Source organism: Etheostoma cragini, chromosome 20 (assembly GCF_013103735.1).
Source record: "Etheostoma cragini isolate CJK2018 chromosome 20, CSU_Ecrag_1.0, whole genome shotgun sequence".
Taxonomy (NCBI): Eukaryota; Metazoa; Chordata; class Actinopteri; order Perciformes; family Percidae; genus Etheostoma; species Etheostoma cragini.
The window spans coordinates 8,191,324-8,208,138 of NC_048426.1; the positions used below are offsets into that span (position 1 = coordinate 8,191,324).

A 16,815-nucleotide genomic window follows, 5' to 3' on the forward strand; every position below is an offset into this window, starting at 1 on the left:
GACCACTAAGGTCTATATAAAAGAGACCTCAGATACAGTATTAGGGGACCACTAAGGTCTATATAAAAGAGACTTCAGCTACAGTATTAGCGGACCACTAAGGTCTATATAAAAGAGACTTCAGACACAGTATAAGCGGACCACTGAATACTGACTTCAGATACAGTATTAGCGGACCACTAAGGCCTATATAAAAACATCAAAAAGCAACATGTCATGGGACCTTTAAGAATCTCATAGTGACAACAAGACTCAATGTTGGCTGTTATTCGTCAAGAAATAGTAGCATGTAAATACAGATTTTGTTGTTGTTGTTGTTTGTGTACAGATGAAAAGGACATACAGGCATGGCTTAGCTAGTTTTTATGATATGCTATGCTATGCTAAGCTAACTGCCCCCTGACTCCGGCTCCACACTTAATGTACAGACATAAGAATGGTGTCAACTTCTCATCATAAACGTTTGCTGCAACCCTGTGAATGGAAAAATGGAAAACGAGAAGATGTCACACAGTATTAAAATCATTTTGTCTTCTTCCTTCTCTCTTTATTTCTCTCCTAAAAGATGGCCCACCCTCTCCCTGATCTGTCCCATTCAGATTGAGGAGCTTTGAGCCTCACAGGGCTGTTCATCCCTTCCTCCACTCGTTTGTTGACTGCTTTGCCTCTCTGACCTAGATCTGCATTCTCTCGCTCACACACTTTCTCTCTCTCTCTCACTCTGCCTTTCTCTCTTATCCCACTGATTCCCTCTCTCATTATCTAACCCTCTTAAGTTCTCACAATCTCCTCTTCATGCCTCTCATTATTTCTGCCCTCCTCCCTATTGAAGGCTTGCCTACTTTTCCCTGTTCCTTGTATTTTCTGTCTTCTCCTCTCTTGTGCCTCACAGCTGAGACCAGCAGGCTGTGAAGAGCGGGTCCTACATGAACATGACTGAGCTGATCGCTAATGCCAACCAAAAAGCATTCAGCGTTTGAGCTCGACAAACAAATATGACACAAACAGAGCAAACCTTTCATTTTGCTTCCGCTAATGCATCTAGCGCCTTCTGCAACACCACAAAGCACTGACACCGAGTGTCTCCGCGAAGCAAAAAACACACACACATACTGAGGACAAATGCTTTCACCCAATACTTCCTATCAAATGCATGCAGTGCATTAACTGCAATCATCACAGAGACATTTCAAATGGGAGGTCTAGGAATTTATCTTCATGTGTCCGATCCACAGTTATTTCCCTCTTTAATCCTGTAAAAGTAGTTTGACCATATTATAGCAAAACAACCGTCACACAGTCACACAGACACACACAGACACACACACAGAGACGCACAGACACACACAGCTGTAATGCTGCCAGGCCAGGTGTGTTTGAGCGATAACAGACCAAATTGACTATGTTTGTTCCGCTTGAATGGCCGCGCTGTGATAGAGACCGCCAACTGTTACCGAACTGATCTCCAATCAGCCTTCAGGCGGCCGCATCACGGAGGAGTCATTGCTTGGCGTCCTCCCTGCAGGTCAGTGTTTCCCAAACCACGGTACGGAAATGAAGAGTAGGTCTTTCTCTGATGTTCCACTCAACAACATATGAAACCAGGATCATTTACACTCATTTAGTTTAAGAATATCTGCTCTATTTGTGCATGTGTAATAGTTATTGTTTCACCCTCTTCCATAATTAACTTAACTTAAAAGGTAATAGACTATAGACTCCACTTTCTTCATTTACTGTGTGATGTTTCATAGTCCACAGATTTTAAATAATTGCGAGGCAACAATGCTTCCATTTACTCCCAGCCTCTTGTGATGACCGGTTCAAAGGAGACTTGTTGATTACAGGCCAAAACACAGAAGGTGGACAAAATATCTCAAACACCTGCAATTAAACAATACAACCTGGCAATACATTTTTTAAATGTCAAATTGTTGTAGTATTAATTCATCTACTTTTATTCCCCCATTCATTTGACGTGGGCTGAAAATAACGATTAGTTTCATAATCGACTAATGGAATGATCATTTAGTAAATACAATATCCGAAAAAAAAGGATAAAATGATTTCATCAAAGTGCTTGTTTTCTCAGATTGACACTCAGAATGCCAAATATACAAAATGTATTATCACATAAGCCAAGGAAAAGCAGCAAATCCCCACAATTGAGAGGCTGGAACTTGGAAATAGTTGGCATTGTAAATTAGAAAGGACTTAAATGACTCATCAAAAATACTCTCTATAAAATGTCCAAAAAACTCTATAATGCTACTAGCTAGCATCTGAAAGGTGCTTGGTCAAATTACCTTCCAAAACCAAAGTCAGTGCATCACTTATCCAAAAGGTTGGGGAGGAATTTCCTTTAAACAACTTATCATTTCACGGCTAGTAGGAATACTCACGTTTAGATACAAATATAATGTACAGCACTCAGACTGCAAGAAACTACACACTGATCAAATTTAATCACCAATATTTTCAGCATGTTAAAATTCCCCAAACTTGGAGCTGTCGCTTGTTGAAGAGTTATACTGCTGTAATTTAGATACTCATCATGCAGTCAATGTAACTTCATACTGTAATGAAATCTAGAGATAAAAAACAGATTCTAGGTCCAATATTACGATGCTTATTCATCTATCATCTCATTTGTCACCTTCCTTGTGCACCACGACGAAGGCGTCGAACTGACACATAGTATGCCTATTCCGGTAATTATCATCAACACATAATTAGGATTAATTGCACCTGCCAAGTTAAAGTAAAAAAACGTCGGTAAAGTACTTGGTACACAGGTACCGCAAAGGAGGTGTGTATATGCGTGTGTTTTACAATGAAGAAGATGGGGTTGTGTGTGCAAGGACTGTCTTTTAAGATATTTCTGCTGAGACACACAAAGACACATACAGACACACACATAGACACACACACAGGCTGCAGATGGAAGCATCTCTTCATCAGTCTCAGCTTGCAGCCTCGGTAAGGCGAGACCAACTCGCTTGCCGCTGCCTTATTACTACCTGCCAGTTGATATCATGACACCCAAAGCTTCTGTGTGTGCGTATTTTGCGCGTACACGAGAAATAAATGCTTCTACAGCGTGTGTGTATTTTGTTTGTTTGCGTGCACGTTCGTGCCCTTGCCAAGTCTATTACACCCCCCAACGCCCCCTCGGACACATTTACTATGCAGGACACTTCCTGTTGTAGCCTAGCAACAGTCTTGGCTGGCTAGAGTACAGTAGGCATGACACTTACAAAAGTACACGGTTACACATTCAAAGAGAAGGATAAGACAGGGAATAAGAGACTATTATCCTGATGTGGGAGAATTGTTAGAAGAAGAGATTGGGTGAAGAAAGGAGGGAGAGGGAGAGGAAGAGGGAGAGGGAGAGAGGAGGGAGAAGTGATTGAGAAGTGAGGGCGGGGATGAGCAGAGGAGTAGTTCAGTGAGGGAGCTGGATTTCACAGTACATCTGTCCTCAGTGTGTGCTCGCTGTGTGGCCAAGCTGCAAGGTCAGAGGAAACCATCCAAATTTTTACTTTAAATGGCCAAGTGAAGGAGCTTTCTAATTTAAAAATAGATTTAAGCCTATCCTTTACATGACCCAGGTGTTAAAAAGCCATAGTTTTAACCTATATTAATCAATATTTTGCAAGATAGTGGCCACGAAAGTACATACAAAAATCTAATTTGTCTGCATCCATTTAAAAAAAATGAATTTTCAAATACTATTAATGTTGTAGTAGTGTTGTGCAACCATCCATCTTTATGTGTCCCTTGCATGCACAGGAAGCTCACACACACACACACACACACACACACACACACACACACACACACACACACACACACACACACACACACACACACACACACACACACACACACACACACACACACACACGATCGTGTTGCTAACTCTTTTAAAAAAAGAAATGGGTCACACCATAATCTTAATCTGTGCCGTTATGGTAATCCTTGCACACACAAAAACATTAGACAACAAGTGACTGAATGCCATCTAAGATCGCTTTCCTGGCATGAGGCCTGTCGGCATAGTAACAGTATCATAGGGGGAAAGTGGGCTAAGGGATGTGATGTGTCCCTGGGCTATCAATCTATAATTTTTTCTGTCTGTCTCTCTCTGACAGACAGGTCCTAGAACATGATTGCGCACACACACACACACACACACACACACACACACACACACACACACACACACACACACACACAAACACACACAAACACACACGCGTGTAGTTCCGTTGCGTTAGGGTTGAAGGATTTCAGACAACCAGTGTTTCAGTCTGTACCCTCGTATCAACACCCACTGGTTCTAGTCGGTAGGCTTCCAATCCCAGCATGCTCAGCAGTAGCCGGAGTTGCGATGCAGAATTGAAGCTACTTTCGGGTAACGAACGATACAAACAGAGTTCTGCCTGAAGGAGCCCAAAGAAATAGGAGGGCAATACTTCCAGACACACCTGATTGCAGTTGAAACACCTGCATTCATTCAACTTTCACTCTTGCTCACGCACACACACACCAACACACACAGAGACGAGTGTGAGTGCACACGCGAGCGCACACGCTGTTGTGAAACCAGTGAAGCAGTAAATAAAAGTGACAAAGGCCTCCATTCCAATCTACTACTGCACTGCCCAGAAAATATAGAAGCACCCCGAGGCTGCTCTCACACATGAGAAAGCAAGAGAGAAGGGAGACGGATTGAGACAGGAAGAGCTTTAAAAGGCACAAAGATATAACAAGAGCCAGTAAGGATAAGGGAAACGAATACAAGCAGAGTGTTTGTGGGAGAAGAAGGTAGTAAATAAAGGGAGGTGGAGATGATGAAAGAAAAAAAAAAAGAGAATGAGAGGAAGAGAGATGAGAGCAATGATCTGTAGAATAGTCCAAAGGGGATTTATTGACAGGTGTGGGGGGGGGGGGGTTGTTGCAGGAGATGCAGAATTTTGTGACAGGCAGCCAGCGATTGTTGATTCCACTCTGAATGACCCGCTGTTATCTGCTAAAGCCTATTGAAACAATAATCTATCAACAGCCTGAAATATAGCCGTTCATTAACCTGCTCGCTCACAGTACAACAAGCTAATTAACAAGCCAGTGGACACAAAAAAACAAAGTAATCCGGGGTCAGGGAAAGGATTTGGCCCAGCGGTAAGACAAATGCAGGCACACAAAACTGTGTAAATAAGAGAAGCAAACGTCTGCAGACACACACCAAACACATCCTCCTAGCTAAACGACAGGATAGAAAATGATGATTGAAAATGACTCCCAAAATGACATATATAAGCAATCTATTCACTACTGCACTTAAACATGTGGCTGTAACACGTGACCACAGTGACGATGTTAATCATGTGACCAGGTAAAGGTGCTGTAGCTAGGATTGTGAAGATCCAGGATTTAGCCAAAGAATTTGAACATTGACAACTGCTCAGTCCCTCCCCGCCTTTGTGCTTAAGCCCCAAACGGTCTCCTAAGCCCCTCCGCCCACGAGGGAGAATAAATGCGTGTGCCTGAGCAGTGATTGACACGCAGTTAGACACCCTCCCCTGGCCCTGACTGCTGAATCATAACAGGGAGATTTGGATTTTTGCAAATCGGACTACAGGGTGTAGGTGTTGCAGAGGAGCCAGATTTTTTTTTAAATGACATACTTCATATAGTATTACTCGGGTCAAACTGCTAAAATGAGGACGTGATGTCACGAACATCATTCCGTCACTAACTAAATTCTTATTTCCAAAAACAATCATGATGTTTGACCCATCTAACACCTTAACCTGCCTCCTTATGCAAAATGTTATACTACTACTGAACTACACCTGTGTTATAGACGTATACTTTGTCACCCTACTTCCTTGTTTTCTCTAACAATATTTAAAACAGACATGATGGGTCACCACCTAACAAGAAATGTAATTATGAGTCGTTATGAGCTGCTTGCACAATTGACCTGTACAGCCATTTTTGGGTGCGCAGCACACACACACACACGCATTTGATCACAAGCAACAAAAGCACATCTGACACTCCCTATGGTGGTGTGATGGTGCTTGAAAACAAAGAGACAGGCCGCATACACAAAAGCTGAGTAAGTCCCTCGCCATCTGACAAGAAATATGATGTACGTAATGATATATGATGTATAAAGATGGTCTGTGGGCCTGTGTTTGCGTGTGTTTGTGCACTTGCATATGTCTAACATCTGGAAACAGTAAGCTTGTCCTCATCCTTATACATCCTCCGATGTGATGGAAATAAATCACTCGTAACAGGACAACCACTCGCCAGATATGTGTGTGTATGTGTGTGTGTGTGTCCCAAGATTATTTATGGCAGGCATCTGAGGCTGACCCAGATTAACTTTAACACATATAAACAGATGAACTGTACACTAACGTTTCTTTTTCAGTTTGATGTTGTCAACATCCTTGTTGTCCTTGTTGTTGTTGAAGCCGTGTGACCGTCTAAAGCTGTTAACACTATTCCAACACAAGAGACTTTCCACAAACTAACATATCACCTCATTGATTCACTAGCTCATTAATACAGGGTAACTCATTAATGCATTTACTAATTCCCTCCGTTTGCCACTTACCTCCCCGCTCACACACTTATCGCTCACTTCAAACTGCCTAAACATTGTCAGAGTCACAACAGAAAGACTGAAGCAGTCCCGCCCTGATGTAACAACACACACACACAACAAGCAGACACTCAACTGGACAAATGAAAGAAGAAGAGAGTTGGCGAGTTCAGTGAAGGAACACTACAGAGGCAGAAAAGGACCAGGAGGAGGAGGAGGAGGAGGAGGAGGAGGAGGGTTGCAGCGAAGAGGCAAAGTGGCAGGTTCAGCACATCAGTATCACGCTTCGGCGGCTCTGGAGGTCAAACGAACAGCCGAGCTGATTTACAGCACGGACTGGAGGTGGGGGGGGGGGGGGGGGGGGGGGGGGGGGGGGGGGGGGGGGGGGGGGGAAGGAAGAGAAAGAAAAAAAACAGCTGAGCAAAGGTGAACAGAAAACATGAATAAAAGAAACCAAGCTCAGATGAAAGAGAGCAGTGATAGAAAACTCAAGTGTGGAGCTAAATGTTGTGAACAATAGAGAGAGTCAGAGCCAGTATAGGTTATTGACGTTACTATTGATGAGCAGTAATTCACACTGTGGGGAAAGAAACCTCGGTTAAATAGCTCTTTACAGTGCAAAGTATCAATTAAAGGGTAGGGGGTTTGACTGGAAAACATACAGTGGAGAGAGAGAGAATGAGAATGAAAAAGACAAACAAAGAGAGAGAACAACATTGCTATTGACATCAGGCAAGGCTAATTGACCCTCGACTGGGTGGCGGGAGTGCATTGTGGGTAAGTGGGGCGTTTGGCCTTGGGGAAGACAGAGAGAGAGGATGTAGGCTGATGAACACACTGCCAGGTGCAGGTGTGTGTTTGTGTATGTGTGTGTGTGTTCGTGCATGTGTGTGTGTGCGTGCGTGAGTTGCATGTGGGTGGAACGAGCACATCGGCTGTTTCCACGGTAACAAGCAACATCCACCTCGGTCATGGTTCAAGGTTTATTCATAAGAGCACATGAGATTGGAGTGTGAGTGTGTGTGTGTGTGTGTGTGTGTGTGTGTGTGTGTGTGTGTGTGTGTGTGTTTGTACGACAGTGTGTAAAAGACAAACAAAAATACAGCAATAGAAAGAGGCAATGACATGGTGTTACATTGTAAACAACTGCAACAGTGCCCCTACACCTGCACCAGGGACAAGTACTGTATATGGCAACACACCATTACTACCACCACTACATGCCCTTATTGTACACACTGATAAACACAAACCATACCCTATAGCCTGCAGATACTCCCAACTGAGACCTTCTGACAGCACCCCCATTAGCAATTATGCTACCATATAGTACTACATTCTTCATTCATTTACATGATCATACCAACTGCAATATACGGATAAAGCAGGCACCACTAGCCTCTAGGTTTTCTAGGAGAGGCTGGGAATGAGTAATGTTCTCCCGTTGTGCAGAACGTTCCACAGTAGTTGCTGCCAACGGTGAAACTAAGAGACTGAAATAACTGCATTATGAGGAATGGTTCAATATTGAGTAACAGTGTGTCTGGGCTTACTCATTCATGACACCATTTAGAATAATATCATAGTTGAAAATAATACAAACAACTTTTATGTGTCTCTAACCATTTATTAAAGAAAAATACATTTAAAAAAACATGGTTGGGACCTTAGTACCTAAATCCAAACTTTCTATTTACTTTATTACAGTTTTAGAGAGGTGTTAATTCAACTGTATGGTCCTTTTGGAGGCTGCAGTTTCTGATGCTGTTGAACTGTATTGCTTTATACAGATGTGACAGGTGTTTTAATTTTTTTGCCCTCCCCCTTTCTATTAAATGAGGGTAGTTTAAACAACAGAAACACCTCTCTGTTTAAAGTAATAAAGTTTAACAGCACCACAAACTACATCCTCCAAAAGGACCATACAGTTGAATCAACACAGTTAGTAACAACACATTACATCATTGCAGGACTGTATCAGACTGCATAAGTTTAAACTAGCTAGTAGCTGTACTTAATGCCAACTGCGCCACTGAAGCTGTAGAAAGATTAGCAGTGTTCCTACTGGACAGCTAGTTAAACTGTAATAAAATATTGTGTGTTATGTACTAGAGCCCGACCGATATATCGGCGGGCCGATATTGTCTGTTGATATTAGGCATTTCCCAATCTATAGTCTTGGCCTTTTTCAATGGCCAATTTCAAAAAATACTATTTAAAATTAATCAGATAAATATAAAATAAAGATAAATTAATATTTAAAAAATAAACACGGACTGTCAACCATGTTAGGAGCGTTGGCGTTGCATAGTTTGTCCACCAGAGGGCGCTCTACAGCGTCCCTGTTTGTAACACTGATTCTTTTTTTTGTTAATGTGACTTTAAGTTTCATATCTTAAGTTTGTATTTTTATACATTTTATTTATCAGAACTTAAATATATTTTGATGTTCCTCTGTTCTTTTGTGACAAAAAAGAATTATGATCATATTATTTTAGTGAGAATTCATAAATGACTACAAATAACTATTGTTAGGGAAAGCCGTTTTGTAACTCGTTTCTGGATACATTTTTTTAATATACAGAATGTCGGTCAAACTACATCGGCATACAAGATTTTTAAATGGCCAAATATTTGTATTGGTAACAGCCTTAAAAATCCTTTATCGGCCGGGCTCTATTATGCACAGAAGAAGACAGAATACTATACAAAGTTATATGCCATACACTAATTTATGAAGTTACCATTTTAGTATTAGCAAGGACTACTTTCACAGAGATACACACTGTATATGCTGGGTTGTTTGATCTCCTCTCCTGCTGAGAAACACTAGCAGGAGGAGTTAGGAACATCAAACAAAGGAATAAATGACGTCATTCTATCGTCCGTGCTTCGCGGAGTCTCTTATGCCAGGCTTTCACACTTCATGCTGCTTCTCTGAGGTGTTTATGTGTGTGTGTGTGTGTGTGTGTGTGTGTGTGTGTGTGTGCTTGTGTGTGTGTGTGTGTGTGTGTGTGTGTGCTTGTGTGTGTGTGTGTGTGTGTGTGTGTGTGTGTGTGCAGGCACATGTGTAACTGTGGCGGGTGTGCAGAGAGAAAAATCTCCCACAGTCCTTTGCTTCCAGCAGATAAGAAAGATATGAAAACAACTTTGAAGTTTTATTCGGTTCTTAAGAGGGCAGAGGAGGGATGAGGGAGGAGGAGGAAGAGGAGAAGTGGGCCGGGTTGCAAAACAGGCAGGGACACTGCAGGTAGAAAAGTGATGAAGAGACAGAGAAGGAGAAAGAAAGATACAGGTGTGGGTGTGATTGGTTAACAACATGAAGCATTTCTTTGAACCCTAATACTCAACTTTATTCCTTTCATTTCTTTACAGTCTGAGATTGCCAAATTAACAAGCTCATCATGACATCAGGGGATGATTTGTGGTAAGTCGGCACAATTTGGGGAAAAATATGAATCACAATTTTTTTTGGGCTTTCAATTGATCTCACGATTCTCGGCCACGGTTTTTTGCCCATGACATAACAAAAACAAATTGGCAGTACCAAACCAAGGTTATTATAGTTTTGCAGTTTTCATTAGTTTTTTTTTTTTTTTTGACTTTTGTTTTCAACTCAGTTTAGTTTTGATAAGTTTTCAAAGTGGGTTTGCTAGTTCATTTTTTATTTTTTGAAAAATAATCTACAATTCAATAGTTTATCAGTAGTTTTATTCTTTTTTTGTAATATGGGTAATTTGTTGAGGGATTTGAAAAGGTGGGAAAAGTATTGTGTAATAGTAACTCAACAAAAACATCATACCATTTTAGAAATATGCATTCACAATGTTTTCAACAATAACACCAGTACATACAAGTTACATATGATGATGATGAGCACAGATATGTAAACAGTCTACACAAGACGCAGCAGTAAGTTCAGAATGCATCAAAACCTCAATATCCAACTAAACTAGACTAAAGAAGACAGACATCAACAGGTGTTTTGAACTGTGGTTTGAACTTTTGGCAAACTTTTAGTGCTTTTCCGCTTTTGCTGTTCCTACTAATGTACTAACCAGCTATCGGGTCACCTGTGAAGCCCTCCTGTAGAGTTCTCTGTCCTGTAGTGGTCTCCGTCCTGCTGCCTGGCCCTGTACCCAGACATCCATACCTTTAACGTTACCGGGGTTAGCTTCTGTTTCGGGCAAAGGGGGCTTGGCGTTCTCCTTTACCTTGTTAAGGTAAGCTAGCTTAGCCTCCTTGTGTCGTTTCTCAAATGTAGGCTACTTCAAATTCATGGGATGTTTCCCTGTAATAAACTGTCATATTTTACCACCTTCCACTGCAAGCTTGCTTTTATCTGACACAGGTAGAATCAAAGAGGACTACCGCCATGACGCCAGGCGAGGGGCACTGACTGTTGTTTGTTGTGTTCAATTTTACATGGAATGTCGGAAATTCTGGGTTCCCAGTCGGAAACTATACACGTTATTTGCTTTCTGAAAGACATTGACAAAGACGAATACTAAGGACATTTAATTTTAACCAAACCAAACAGATTCTTTTGGCACTTATAGCACATTGCACATCACCACAAGCCTGTAAACATAGGGGCCTCAATAAAGAGAAGCGCTTGGGAGCGCTTAAAAAAAAAAAAAACCAAAGTCATAAAAAAAAAAGAGTGAATCAAGATTGTGATTTTGTGAACGATTAATCGTAAAGGCCTACTTTGTTCATCTGCTCATCAATTTAAAAAACATCAATGTAAAGACATTTTTACAGGAGCTACACATATGCATAAACACACACACACACACACACACACACACACACACACACGCGAACACACACACACACACACACACCTGATGCCATAAGACAAACTTACACAGGGAAATGAGAGCATCACCCTCCATACATGCTCCTACAAACCCTTGTTCACACACATTACACAGACACGCCAACGCAGTAAATGGAAAGGACACAGGTGCTCTTTGTACGGAGTGGCTGTCACAGTGGGTGAGTATATAAAAGCCCAGGTCCCCAACTATCGCTCTGTGTGTGTGTGTGTGTGTGACTGGTGAATATTTAAAGAGTATGTGAAACACTTTGCCTGAAGAGGAGCAGAGTGGATGTGTTCCATCATCAAAAAGAAAAAGATTTGTTTCCTAATTTTTCTCCTCTCACTCCCGCTCCTTCACTTCATGGCGACAGCAGAGTCATGGCAAGAAAGTACTGTATGTGAATGTGAAAACACACACACACACACACACACACACACACACACACATACACACACACACACACACACATACACAGACATGCACACACACAAAACACAGGAAATATTTGTTGTTGCTGCACTGCAAAAGCTGTGGAGACAGTCGATGCGACGACAGGCTGAATGTGTTATCGTTCACGTGCTCGTGCGTGGGTGCTAATGTGTGTGTCGTGCTGTGTTAGTGTTGTTATGACTGAGATATGATTAGTTGCCCCTTCAACATGTCCTTGCATCCGTCACGGAGAAAAACGACTTCTACGGAGGAAATGTCAAGGAGCTGCAATCAATCAATTAGTCAATAAATAAGCCTGTCAGTCAGTCAGTCAAGGGATGTTTTGGCCAATGGGTGGCTGGGGAAGGTCCCCGGTCCAGCCCCTGCCACGTGCACCGTGCGTCTGAGGCCAGGCTTTTTCTCAATTCGGAGAACTGCATTGCCAAAAGCTCCATCAAATATTCACAAGCATCAGAAATAAAGAGAGAAGGGGAAGACAGTACAGAAACAGAAGCATGATAAAAAATAAAAAAAGAGTGTGAGTAGGGGAAGGAGGGAAGGCTGGAGAGATAAGAGTAGAGGAGACAGACGTGGCAAAATAAAGGAAGGAAATACCGATGAGGGAGCGGACAGAGGGAGATGGAGAGAGAGGGACAGAGTGACAACATTTGGAGGGAGCAAAAGGGAGCTAAAACAGAGAGAGAGAGGATGAGGAGAGGGAGAGAAGTGGAGAGAGAATGTGTTTAATTATTCACCATTACCCATGTTCTCTATTTATGGCCCTTTTAGAGCAGCCAGTAGAAGCTATATATACACAAACTGTAGGCACAGGCTGCTCCCTTAAGTACAGCTCACCAGGGAAGTTTCAACACAAAAACCAGGGGAAACAAGAAGAAAACCGTTGTTACATATTGATAAGAGAAATGCGCTGAAGTAAAGGAAAAGTAAGTGATGGGGATGATTAGACACAGGAGGAAAGTCAAGGAAATGGAACCGCTATGGAGATGTAAAATGAGAAAGGGAGACAGAGGGAGAAGTCAAGCTGAAATTCTCTTTTTCACAGCGGCTACTCGTCTATAACTCGTCTTGGCCACACTAGTTTTGCTGACTGCGAAACAAAAAACAACAACCTGCAACAACTTTTCAAGATTATTTTTCATTATTGAGATGAGATGTTGGGTGTGTGTGTGTTTGTGTTTGTGAAAAGGGGAATGAGAGATGGAGAGAGAGAGAGAGGAAAGAGCACTGTGGAGCAGATCTGTATCATTTAACTAGATGGGTTAATGGAATTTGTTGATAGGCTGTTATCTCATACTCCCAGACACACAGAACTGCAGCAACGTGGCGCATTACTGGCCCCCTAACACCAACATAAAACACTGGGCTGGCCATTACAACCACACACACAAAAGGATGCATGCATGGGTACACATAAAACTACATATCTTTAGCTTCATTACACACAGTACAACAAGTAAAAACTACTGCAGCAGAATGCAGTGGACTGGTATTGGTGGAATGTTTTAGGCTGCAGGAACAATGCCAAAGTGTGTGACTTGAGATCTTCTTCCATCATTACTTTCCTGTGATTTTTTAATATCATATTTCTGTTTGAAAAAAAATCCCAGAGATGTCAGTTGTTCAGGAAATGTACCTGTTTTCAACTTTTACCTGCAACTTTTTTTTTTTAAGATTATTTTTTGGGCTTTTCCGCCTTTCATTTTTGACTGGAAAACTACAGTAGGTGAGAAGAGGGAGAGAGAGAGGGAAGACATGCAGGCAAACGTCACAGGCCGGATTTGAACCCTGGACCTCTGCGTCGAGGCATAAAACTCTCAGTACACGTGCACCTGCTCCTGCTCCAGCACTGATCCAACCCAGCCACCACACCGGATTTCTTTTTTACTTCCTCTAACAGGGTTATTAAAGTTATAATAAGCTCAAAGGTAGCCTACATTTGTCTATCCACAGAATTGAATAGTTCAGATTCAGTGAAACAAAATTGAAAATGATTTCATCTAATAGCATATGACATGTACGATTAATCTGAATAGATGTCTTCAGGAAGTAAACAAGGAATAATAAAAGATTGATTGGGTAGAGAGGAGTTGTCGAGAGATTCTCAATTTTCTAAACTGCTGCAGCCAACACTGGTGTAGAAGAAAATATCAAGGCACAACTTCCTCAGAAGAAGAAGGAGACCTACTTTCCATGCAGCCCATGATCACAGACACGTCAGAGCAAAGTTGGCTCCTGGCCACTGAGCAAATTTAATTTATTTTTGGAATCAAAACAAGGAGTGAAATCGTGTTTACAGCCCGTCTGACTCTAATCTTTACATCTGAGCAAAAATCCAAAGCCCACCCGTGTTCACTCCACAGCACACAGGCAAGCATGCATTGATCCAGATGGGGATACGACAGCCCAGAGCTACAGTATGGTATTCCTATGTGGTATTTTTCTGATATAACAAGTATCTAAAAATGGTTCAGCAAGAGCAGGAGCAATTCCAGTTCACTAATACCCACCAGCCTTAAGGTCAATTTATCATCTCAGTGACTCAGAGATCCACCTGCTCACAATAAGTTGATCCTCTTCAGGCGGCTTGCCTCTGCCGCATGAGGAATTTAAAATAGATGGCATTTTTTACTCTGCCTCTTATCTGTATGGATGAATCCAGTCATTTCCAGTTTGCATCTGTATCTACTTCTACTGCACTGAAGGGGCAATATTTGAAACTGACCACTACAACGCATTTTAGAATTTGTTCTGCCTTTTATAGTATTAGATTTACAGAATATCCATATTAGAGCTGTAACTATTCTTTTTGTTATTGATTAATATGATAATTACTTTTTTTTAAACTATCTCTCTTCTATATTGACTTCAAAATGTCAGAAAATCGTTTCAAAAGTTGAAATCTTGGTCATATGTTTTTTTTTTTTTTTTAGAACAACCTAAAACACCCAAATATGTTTGGTTTCCTAAACCTAACCTTTCATTTTCATTTCAGCTCTACTGTTTTATTGTCTAGTTCCACCTATGAAGGGCAATAGCTCTTTAATGAGCTTCGTAGGCCAATAGTTATAGCACCTACAGCAACTATTAACGCACAAACAGGCAAATATTGAACAACTTTTGGGTTAAAAAGATCACTAAACATCTATTGCACACGTCCAAACTGTATAGATATACACAAAAACAGCGAAACTGTCCGTGATCTGTCAACCAACAGCAGTGACAGGAATCGTTTATATATATATATATATATGTAGACTCCATTGAGTGTTATACACCATGCAACACCCAATCACAAACAAGCGTGGATCAGCTGTATGGGCTACGGACCCAACAGGCCGGTGCTGTTGCCATAGGCACTCTGTGGCCTGGTAATGTATAGTAAAAGTCTGGGTGAATGTCGGCCAGTAAATGAGCCGTGACTTTCACCAAAACAGCAGAGTCAGCAATACATGGACACACATACCTCTCCTATTCCCAGTTCCTTTTGTGTTTTTCCCTTCCCTTCTGAGACACACACACACACACACACACACACACACACACAAGGATGTCAGATTATTCCCAGAAGCGTAGAGAAGCATGTCCCACCTCCGCCTGACCATCACCATCTAACCTTGACTCTCTGTCCCATTAGAAACACACTCTCACACAAATAAAATGCATGCACCTACAGGGCCCTTCAGACGTCCATACTTTCACGTATTTGAACAAACACATTTTCAGCTAGAGGCAACAAAGTGTCACAGGCTGATGCCACATCCTGCGTAGCGGCAGGATAAAGCAGCAGGATCAGGGAAAGGAAGCGAGGACCAGAGAACAACGAGCCCTCATGGAGGGAAGAGGAAGTTCAGACGGTGACATGGAACGAGACAGAGTGATGAAACGACATCAGGAAACAGCTGAGTGCAGCTGACAGCTAAAACCTCAAACCACAGTGATGTCACAACGTCAGAACAACTGAGCACAAGCACTTCCTGTGTCCCGGAGAAACACTTCCCCCTAAGATACCTCATCTAGAAGGAAAGATTTATATGAAACCTTTGCACAGGTATAGCGAGTAACGCAAATACAGCAGGGAAGAGAGAAAGTGAAGAAAAAAGGAGAAAGGGAATTTCTCCTAAAAGCACTTTAATGTGCCCCAGTTTCTGCTTCTCCTCTCTGCATTCGCATCTCTTTTACATTCGCTCCATTTCTCTCAACCATGTGCGCAGCTTTTATCTCTCGTCTTTTCTGTTTCCTTCAGTCACAGTGCACATTTCTTCTCTTTATTCCATATGGGCGACTTGCAAAGGATGAGCAAAGGCAGATAAGAAGGAGGAGCGTGCTATCACAAAGACAGAGCAAATGTGTATCAAAGTCCGTGTGTCTCTTACCTTGTACACCTGCCCATAGGTGCCATTTCCCACCAGCTCAACCAGCTCAAAGATGCCGGCAGGATCCTAGAACGACAAAGCAAACACAGTGGGATCATTAGGACGACCAAGACTAATAGAAGCGTTAGCATTTTCAATGCAACAAGATACATTGTGTGCGGATCCGATTTATAACAGCAATCATATGGGACGACGCCAGTGTGTGCTCATACACCAGCTGGTCCTGTTAAGCACATTACAACATTGTGTTTTACAACTGTATTTTTGACAATGGTGTGAGTTGGACCTCTAAGCCAAGCAGTGCTGATGTCTTGCTCAACCAACTGAGAGGCGTCTGGGTGTGGACGCATTGGACTGAGTGGCAGTCCTGGATTGTTTTAGGCTTGTGTCCAGACTAGCTAATAATTTAAGCCCACAGTCGCTAGGTTGCCGAGACAAAACCCGACGCATCTCTGACAAGGAGCAACTTGAACTAAGTATAAAACCCAATGACCTCCACACACACACACACACACACACACACACACACACACACACACACACA

At 42.0% G+C, this 16,815-nt stretch overlaps 1 protein-coding gene across 6 annotated transcripts in view; it reads right to left on the reverse strand.

Moving 5' to 3' along the window:
* The window catches only part of LOC117936005 (TRAF2 and NCK-interacting protein kinase-like), a 56,847-nt gene that overhangs the window by 27,441 nt on the left and 12,591 nt on the right, over positions 1-16,815 (reverse strand). For all 6 annotated transcript variants that reach the window (XR_004654870.1, XR_004654871.1, XR_004654869.1 and 3 more), the window contains exon 2: positions 16,272-16,337. Coding sequence is in view for 3 of the 6 variants with exons in the window: in XM_034858705.1 (XP_034714596.1) it covers positions 16,272-16,337 (66 nt within the window). In the remaining 3 variants the exon portion in view is untranslated. The remainder of the gene's footprint in view (positions 1-16,271; positions 16,338-16,815) is intronic.